This window comes from Anoplophora glabripennis, unplaced genomic scaffold (assembly GCF_000390285.2).
Source record: "Anoplophora glabripennis isolate ALB-LARVAE unplaced genomic scaffold, Agla_2.0 scaffold73, whole genome shotgun sequence".
In the NCBI taxonomy this organism is placed as follows: Eukaryota; Metazoa; Arthropoda; class Insecta; order Coleoptera; family Cerambycidae; genus Anoplophora; species Anoplophora glabripennis.
The window spans coordinates 608953-619201 of NW_019416874.1; the positions used below are offsets into that span (position 1 = coordinate 608953).

The 10249-nt window shown below is 32.7% G+C and overlaps 1 protein-coding gene across 1 annotated transcript in view; it reads right to left on the minus strand.

The window, feature by feature from the left end:
• Nucleotides 1–10249, minus strand: part of LOC108904991 (glutamate receptor ionotropic, NMDA 2D-like) — a 49137-nt gene that overhangs the window by 3752 nt on the left and 35136 nt on the right. The window contains exon 4 of the mRNA XM_018707741.1: nucleotides 8984–9200. Within this exon, the coding sequence (XP_018563257.1) occupies nucleotides 8984–9200 (217 nt within the window). The remainder of the gene's footprint in view (nucleotides 1–8983; nucleotides 9201–10249) is intronic.

The window sequence follows — 10249 nt, forward strand, 5'->3', positions numbered from 1 at the left end:
TTTTTTTTCTTGTTTAAATTCTTGGCAATTTTTTATTTTTTTCCAATAGGCAAAAGAAAAACCTCAATTAACAAAACTGCAGAGGAGAAACAGGTTAAAATGGGCACGAGAACATAAAAATTGGACGAATCAACAATGGCACAGCGTAATTTGGAGCGATGAGTCAAAATTTGACGTTTGTGTAGGTGACACACGAAAACGGGTTTTGCGTACACCTTCAGAGGCCTATCATAGCGATTGTTTAGTCAAAAAAGTAAAGTTTCCAGCATCTGTTATGGTCTGGGGTTGCATGTCTGGTAGAGGTGTTGGTAAACTGCATTTTGTTGATGGAATTGTTAACGCGCAGAAGTACAGAGATATTCTGGAAGAGAGTCTGTTACCATCTGTTGAGATGTGTCAAACGGCGGAAGGGCATTTCATATTCCAACAAGGCGGTGCACCGTGTCATACGGCAAAAACTATTAAAACGTGGTTGCAGAATCATCAAATACCAGTATTAAAATGGACGTCTTCCAGCCCAGATTTATCTCCTATTGAGACCTTATGGCACAATATGAAAAAACAGCTTCGGAAACATCCAGCACGTTCAGTGCCTGAATTAAAAGTCACAGTACTGAATATTTGGGATAATATTCTACCAGAAGAATGTGCTTTGTTAGTAAATACAATGTCTAGCAGAATTAAAGCAGTTATTAAGAACAAAGGCGATGTAACTCAATATTAAAGAGTGGCCGAACTTTTATGACCCCTGAGACGGATAAAGTTTTCTATTGTGTAACCATTAGTCGATATATGTATTGAATAAAATGTTCATTTTTGTAACTAAAAAGTTTATATTTTACTGTAGTTAAAGGGATTTTCAGAAATATTTTGTTATTTCTGCATAACACATAGATTATTAAAGTATTTAGTTGAAAACGTTGACCTGCCGAACTATTATGAGCCTGGGCTCGTATTATATGATTCATCCTTATCAGACATTTTCTGATAACTAGATATAAATTCTTCTTCATTAAATGCGAGTCTATTAACAGGTCACAACCCCGGATTTTGAAATGATTTGGTTATATTTTTTTGAGCCAAAGCACTTCTAAAGGCAACCTCAGTTAAATGAATTATTTCTTCAATGGTAATGTTTTTTCGAGGATTTGAGGTCATCCAGTCGTTAAAGGCAACAGAGCAATAGGTTTTGAACTCCTACATCCAAAGGTTGGAGTTTATAGTGTGTGGAAAAGGAAAGCACCGTTATATCGACAAAAATGTATGACATCTACCGTTGTGTGGAATTCATAGTTATACAATAGAAATAATATCCTATTCTACTTTGAACATTAGGTGTGATTTTTAATGTGTTCCAAAACTCTAGGAAATAATTCAGCAGTCATAAAGCCACTGCTGTTACCTAGGGCAGTGCTTGATGTAGGACTACTAGGTATTCATCTGGATGCCGGATTCTTGGAAACACATACACAGAGGTAATGCGACTTCAATGGCGTTAATAATTCCCACAAAAGTCGTTAAATCGCCTTTTTCAGCTGAAGCGGCCAAGCTTACTTGCTTCTTCCCGTTTGCAGAAACAACTTTAACTGTTGTGGCGTCGGTTTCGTCAATGTTAAAAATTTGTGCAGGGTTTAGATTGTACATTTCCAGTACAGAAATATTCGTTCAACCAATGGTTGAATGTGTCCCATACTGCATACAACCAAATATACAGGGTGTAACAAAAAAGGTGGGCTGGCTATACACATCTGCTCTAAAATGATTCGTTTCTGAGTTATGGATACTTTAATCTTGGTCTGATAAATAACGTTTTTTTATTTATTTTAAATGAGTAACAAATAATGAAAACTACAACAACAGTAAATGAACTTAAAGGAGATGTTCAAAATGACCTCCATGAACACCAATGCATTGTTGAGCTCGTCTTGTCATGGACTGCCTCACTCGCTCAAAAATTCCTGGTGTGTTCCGAATTCNTCCGGACCCATGTTCATATGAACTTTTTTACTTAGTTTTGATCATAGAATCGGCCTGTTCAGGGTTGGCAGCTAATTATGAGACACCCTGTATACGTCTTAATTACTTAATTCTTAATTAAATATATAATGGCATCATTTCAGTTGAATATAAAGCTTAATCAGGTATTCCTCAAGGTTCCAACTTGGGACCACTACCGCACCTTTGTTTAATTAATGATCTGCAAAATATCACGCATCATTTGTCTTATATTTGAATGTTCTCTATAATATTCTCGCACAGCTTCCTGAGGATTTCTATTCCATCCAAAATCCGTATATGAAATATATGTTAAGATATTTCTCAGCACTAACTATTCGTGACATAAATAGTGGGTTTTCCCTAACATTTAGATTCAGATTTACTGCATAAGTAAGGTGTAACTAACACCCTGTAGCGATGAATACAAAATTAATACTTTTTAAATTCTTGCTCAAAAAAGATGATGATGAATTATTTAAGTTCCATTGGTTCCGATCAAAATTCGAACTACTTGTTTAAACTATGATACCCTATTTCTCTTCTCAAAAACTTTCAGTGAACTCATATCGACACAATAACAATATTTACATTATCCACGACGGACGTAATAAATTACCTTTTAACTAGTCTCCTGCATTCAAAAGGTAACTTTGCTAGCAACGTTTGCATACATTTACACCTTCGCTAACTAATACAGACGAGTTTTAGGTTTCTATGCGCGCTCTTTCCACTATAAAACTTTACGATGGTATATTAAACAGTGCTACAAAAAAACGTTATATAATTAATGCATGTGTATTTCGCGCCACAGGTGTTTCAGTCTCGAAGCATAAGGGAGAATAGTCGTCTCTGCATAATTTCCCAACAATAACTATATAGATCTTGCATTTGCTGCATGTGCTTTGTATGTTGTCTGTCTAGATATTATACTGACAAAATAAAACCGTTTTTTCACATTTGAACAGTTCATGAAACTTTGAAAAAATACCAATGAATATTATGAATTAGTTTGCTTTAATTAACTGAAATAATAAAAGATATCATCTTAAACAGTTGACTCTTGTTCTCTTGACTCGGTTGCTAGTGTATCATTTTAAATCCTATATTAAGAACGAAAAAGGCAGCAAAAACGAAACAAAAACTGTAGAATCGTTATTTTTCATCTCAATTTCGTGGAACCCTTTTTCGTCCTTATGCGGCTTTCTAACTTCACAGAAGCAAAATGAACGACTATATAAGTTGGAATATGGGGAAGTCAAATAGCCCGTGAACGACGTTAAAAGGAAAAAATGTTAGGAATAAAACAACTCAAAATTATATTATCCAGAGTTATATATCTACCGCTTCCATTTGCGTCAGCCATGGATTTTTTTTAAATACTGTTTCAGTATGCTCTCTCTCTGTCAAAATGAATGTTTCGAAAACTAAAAATAGTCCTTAAAATGCCATTTATGTGACTAAGCTAGCAAAATTATAATGGAAACGTTGTATTGTCTTGTATTTATTCACAGATTTAAGAAAAAATTAGCGAATATTCTTCATTACGAACAATTATAACATTTTCGTTTCGAAAATTTTATTATAAAATGTTTACAAGTTTTGTATGTACCAATTCTTCCTCAAATAAGTAATAACAGATATAATCGTACAGTCAAATATAACCCTGTCCGTATTTGTATATTCTTTCTGTATTACAATATTTTACAGACAACACATATTTAACTTTCACAGTTACCCCAAAAAGATATAAAAACCGAAAGATATGCAAGATTTATTTATGTTCTGAAAGCAAATTTGTATGCAAATTGGTTTCACATGAAAGTGACACAGATCTTACTGTTATGCAAATTTCTTTTATTTGTGAGTAAATTTTTCTCTGATCCAAATAGCGCTGTATCAGTTGAAACAGTACAGTTTTGATTTTATTGAGGAAAGCGCTTTTGTGGAAACGATAAGTGCTGGTAGTTTGATTGTATTTGAATGTCAATTTAGTGAATATGGCGTAAAGACAAAACAGTGTTTTAAGTAAAATATAGTAGGTATTTAAGTGACAATTTTACTTTGTTATTCCATCTCTCGATTCTATACTGTTTTATTTAATTACTTAATTCTGTTGGCAGTAAGAAAATTCTATGCATTTTCATGTTCATTTTTTAAATGCAGCAAAACTGGATGTACTTTTTATTTCTACAAAAAAAGACAATGTTAACGTCATTAGTATAAAACAATTTATAAAACTAAAATGGATGTAAACAGGACACGTATTTTTTGGTAATTGTGTAAAATAAATAAGGAAAACAATTTATACAAAATATGCCATAATTCGCTGTAAAAATGTAACCAAAGTTTTGGTTAAAAAACAAACAATCAAGTAAATCTTATCACCAAATAATTTCCTTTTCTTTTTAATCAAAATTGAGTCAAATTTAGTGATCTGGGCTGTACTTTTCTAAAGACGACGACAAAATAATGTAGATTCTTATCAAAGCATCAAATAATGAAAAAAATCAGTCCAACAAAAGTTTTACAGGAAGAACTGTTCTTTCCGAAATAGATTCACACTGTAGGATATTGCCTTTTGATACAAATCAAGAAAGAAGAAATAGTGCGAAGTCGTCTACTTCGACAAGCAAAACCCATACGATAGGTTTAGATCATTGCGACATTGATGGAAATAATGGAAACTTAATCATCAGTTGCAAAACAATTTTCAGATATTGATATTGATGTTTACAACTAAAAAATAGTTTACGAGTCGACGGAAAACATTGAAGAAGATACTGAAACATCGAAAGAAATTGAAGACAATTTCCCCAGATCCCCTTTAACACAGATTGCGACCTAAAGCGCTTCTGGAAATATTGGAAAGAATTGGTAGAGAAAATTCTAAATCAAATAGTAAATCGGTCAATTAGGTATTCATCAATTACCGTGGATTCAAAGAACTTAATAATTACCAGAATGTATTTGGTTAATAGAGTCTTATTGTGCCTAAGAAGAGGTAAGAGAAGACAATCTGTCGATGTAGAACAAAACACTACGTCCTAAAAATGGAGTCAGCGGTGCATACGATGAGGATTCATGATAAAACTGATAAATATTAGAAGTAGTTTTATAATATACCCAATCTATAACATTAAAAATGTGCCCACAACATTCCCACATTCAATGAAACGATAATTTAGAGTTAAAACATCTGCTTTCATTTTAAAAATAATTATGTTTAACAAATTTAGATTAGTAAAGTTTTGCGTTAATGCGAATTTTAAGTTTGGAAAGTTTAAGGAATCGATAGCGAAACATTAGATACAAGGAAGGTATGTAGAATCGTACAGTGTATGTGGGAGCTGAAGATTTCAAAGTTTAGCAAATTTCTAAGGGAGATCGCTGGGCGCAGGAGTGATCCTGTCGGAGTGATTTTGGTGTCTTGTAGGTTGGACCTTTCTCCGTCGAATAAACATGGTCCTGGCATTCTACTGTTAGGAGTTAGGAGGAATGAGGAGGACCATGGTGAACTTTTATATTTTGGCTACTCTGTCGGTATTTAAGTATTATAAGTGAAACTGAGGAAAGGTGTTATTTTATCCATGATAAATAGGTACATTCATTTTCAGTGTTTCACATGTTTGCTTGGTGGTAAGTTTTGTAATTTTTTAAATTTATTCTGATTGGCATTTTTAATTCATCGGCTGTTACTCCTTTAAGAAGTATGTTCGAATCTATTTTCATTAGACATTGTTTATTGAGGGCAATAGTTCACTGTAGTATCATTTCTGGACAACTTAGATAATTTGATAGATTTACTTTGATTTTTGGTGTTATTTTTACTGTTATTAACTGGAAATTCTGTTTGATTTATTGACTGGTTTATTGGGTTCCTTATGTTTTTTATTATTTTCATTATTTGTACTTCTAATTGATAAAAAAGAGATTATTTTGTCTAGAAACTATTGTTATTTCCAATTGACCGTGATTAGTGTATTAAATTTAGAACAATGATAAATTCAATACATATTTTTTTATATATAAAACAGGGTTTTTATACAGCTTTAATTACTTGATAACTGTTATACAAATGGATATGTTATGCCCAATTCATCACTGCTAACGACGGTAATTAAATGATAAATTAAACGTAAATAATTTACAATGCACCGTGAATATTTTGATTATGTCTGATTCATTAAATATATAACAATTATTTGTGTAAATTCGCCAAAATGTTGATTAACAAGTCCAGAGGAAATCAGTGAGATTCGATATATTTAAATGAACTGACTATCGGTTGTGTTCAGTTGAGTTGCCACGAATTTCAATGTTTAGTTGCCAAAGTTAGGTACTGAAAGTATTCAAGTTGAATGTCTTTTACTTCCTACTATGTAACTTTCGGTGAACTGCTATCATACAAAGACAAATAACAGTAGTTTGCAAGTAATTTGTGAAATTTCCTCTATACGAAACCAAAAAGTAGGTAACAAATTTGCAAAACATGTCAGAGTAATAGTTATTTATTGTATACTGTAACTTGTAACTGTTTTAAGTAGCATTTTATCCACGCTGAAGTGTATAAAAGGAAATTAAAACACGAATGCAATACAATGTTTTATCCATAATCACATCACAATCATATTTGTGGAGTCAGAATTATTGGAATTTAATAAAAAAATATTTGCACGACTTGATATTCCTTACTGGTACTCGATGATACGTGTTAGGTTTTGTTATACATATCTACTGGTTGCTATGGTACGTTGTTTTTTTATAAATTATTTAATCTGAATTTGGTAAAAATGCAAGAAGGTAATTGTGTTCCTGTGGCTGTTTTTGAAAGAGCTCAAGAAGCTATTTTCCATTTATTGCCATCGAAATCCAGAGAACATTACGAAAAAGTGTTTACCGAATTTAACGAATGGAGGAAAAACGGAGAGTAATGACAACAAATGAAGAAGTCATGCTATCGTATTTTTTAAATTTGGAGAAAAAATATGCAATTTAATCTATGTGGTCGAAGTATTCGATAAAGGTCTACAAAAATATAGATATTGGAATCGAGATTATACAAAGCAAAATAAGCTGCAGTATTGGAAAGACCACATATTAAAGAATTTTTGACTGGGACTTCCGATAAAGAATATTTAATGATTAAGGTAATATCTCTTTACCTTTTACATGTTAGGTATATAGTGAACTTTGAATTATTTTAGTTTGCACTAATAATGGGGGTGTCTGGTGCCTGTCGATGCTACGAAATTGATAAATTTGAAAATTAGTGACGTACAGGACGATGGCAATTACCTATTTGTTTCAATACCTGACACCAAGGCGGGCATTTCAAGATTTACAATTATAGAAGGAGGATTTTTTAAGATACATCAATAAAAAATGTACTTCTCAGGCTGTTGGAATCAACACATTGGCGAAGGTACCCTCAATAGTTGTTTCATTCCAGAATATTGCAAATTCTTGATATTGCAAGGAAAATCCAAGGAAAATATAGCTGTTCCTTACAAGAAGAGACATCCGTACTTGTGAAAATTCTTCACAAACTTCGGCAGATGTTATGCATTCCGAAAATGATGACAACAATGCTACAAGGGTTGTTATTAACGGAAGTTAAATGTGATAAACCAAAAAAACGAAATGTCTATTACTAAAGATGTAAATGCTATTAAGTAAATAAATTAAATTTGATTTACTTAAAAAAAAAGTTAAAAAGTTACTTTTTTCAACTAGTGGATAAAGTATCACTAGACGATTCATATGTGTGGATAAAAGTCCGATTATAAGGTGATTGTGGATAAGGATAGTTTAAATTATTTTTTCGCTTTGCTTATTATTATGGCCATATCGAGTATATTTTGAAATAGCGATTGAGTTTATGTTTTTTTTTTTAAATCAAGAGCCTCATAGTGACGAGTGGAGTAAAATCACGAACGAAAAGAAATCATCTAAAGTATAATTTTTTTTCTATATATCGGTAGCAAATATATTAAAACACTTCTTGTTAATTAGTCGTTTTGAGTAGAAAGAAAAGAAACGAAAATAACATGTATCGGACACCTTTAAGAGCCTTGTGAAATCGGTTTGACGAAGGTTAGCGAGCAAAGCGACTTTTGAAAGTGTTCACTTTGTTGGGATTTTCTCGCTAATTTGTGTAGAGATAAATTGTCCAGTTTGATTGTGATCCTTAATAATCTTGTGACATATCTTGAAGTAGTTTCTCATTACAAAATTTTCTTGTTCAATTTTAATTTTTCCCATTTTGTAAGACAATTAACCTGGATATTTAATTGTTTAGCTTAACATTTTATTCTTCTTCTGCAGTTTTGGCTATATTAAGCCGACTTGCGTAATTTCATATAATTATCACGAACAGTTGCTTTTTATAGAGGTAAGGTTTCATAATTCTTTTCTTTGTAGAAGGCGATAATGGGAGAAATAATATCGTTTTAGCCTTTGTACAAATTTTGACCCTTGCCAGCTTCTAATATCCGCGCGTTGCTGTTCTTTAAATTTTAGTTTTGCTGTAATATTACATATCGCCTGCACCTAGACTGTACACTTCACCAATTTCCATCTAGACATTCCCGGAATTGCACGACCCGCAGCGCCTTGCATTTTTCCATCAGCATAAAGAAAACCATTGGCGTACCAAAGAAATTCTGCTAAGATTATTCTGTTATTTTTATTATTATAGTCTTCTAACACTCTTCTCTTATTATCATAATATTAAGTATTCTTTTAGATTATTTAGTTAAGTTTTTAGGAAATCGTCTCTGGAATCAGAGGTTTCAGTTTTGGTGGTAGAATATTCTAGACGCTCCCTACACGATTTTTTTTTTTAGAAAATTGTTAACTCAGAAAATATACGATTTCCCTTTATGCAATTTTACCTTAAGTAAGTACTGTAACTGGAATCAAGACATGAGGTTTATATTTATCAACTTCTATGTACTTATTCTAAGCATAATTTGAGATTTGTTACCTGCGAACTCGAAAAATTCTTCTCTCGTGATCATGAAGGCGGCAAGATTGGCAGTGTAAATGGCAAGGAAGACAACAGCAAACATCGCCCATACGTTGGTCATAAACCTGGCTGTGAAACCTCTGGGCGAGTCTACGTGTACAGCAGCTTGGAAGAGGACAGCCCAGACTAGCCAGTACGTTCGGAAGAGGGAGAATCTGTGAGACGGCGATGGACCCTGCAAATTATAAAGGAAAGTCCTGTAAAGAGGCTGTCTTTTCTACTTTTTAAATTCACTTTGTCGTCTTGCTTGTTTTACAATAATGATTTACATACAGTGCTATTTTTTTAAAACCTGACATAGGCCAACTTTTTTATTTGAAGTGAAAGACTAGAACTTCCAAATGCAAAGTTATAGGAAATAACTTGTCTAAGAAAAATTTCCAAATAATTCTTACAAATATTTATTTCACGAACCATAAAGAACTGTGGGAGCAGATAAAATGTTATACACCACGCAGCAGTTAAGTATAATTTACCAGTCTCGGACTTTATTGCCAGCTCTCGCTCTGCTCTGGTGCAAAATCGTCCTCGACTGGTAAATAGTACTTACCTCCTTTATAAATAACTATTTCTAAGTTGATCTTGGAACTTAGACAATAACATTTTTGGTGTAATTTGTCATATACGTTTACTTAAATAAGAATAAATTCGTTTTAAGTAAAAATATTCATAGTAGAATCCGAGGAGCTAATATATTTTCGTATGATTCTTGCAGATTTGGTTGTAATTTTGGGTGAAGTATAATTTGCTGTTCCTGTGCATCTAACGAGCGTTCAAATAAAAACGTGGTCAAGTTGGTTCTGAAAATTTGGACGTAGGGCGTAGCGTATAGCAAATGAACTTAAACGTCATCTGTCAAAGCGCTATATCGCCGCTATCAATTTGAATATTTTCGTTTTAAAAAGCGTTTAAAATGGTGTTTTCTCAAGAACAAAAAGTGTTTATCATAGAGTCCTACTTTAGAAATGGACGCAAGATTGATGGAATATGGAAGTATTCTATTGAGGAATGTTTCATAGAATTTCAAAATCAATTTCCCGGCGTTGTTGAGTACAAAATTTTTCAAAGTGCAGTTCAGCGTTGTGTTAATGTTTTTCGTGAAACGGGCAGTGTAACAAGAAAAGAAGGAAGCGGCCGACCTAAAAAGCGGACTGAAGAATTAAAAGAAAATGTCCAACAAATAATGGAAAATGCGCCAAGAACTTCTGTACGTGTTTTATCACA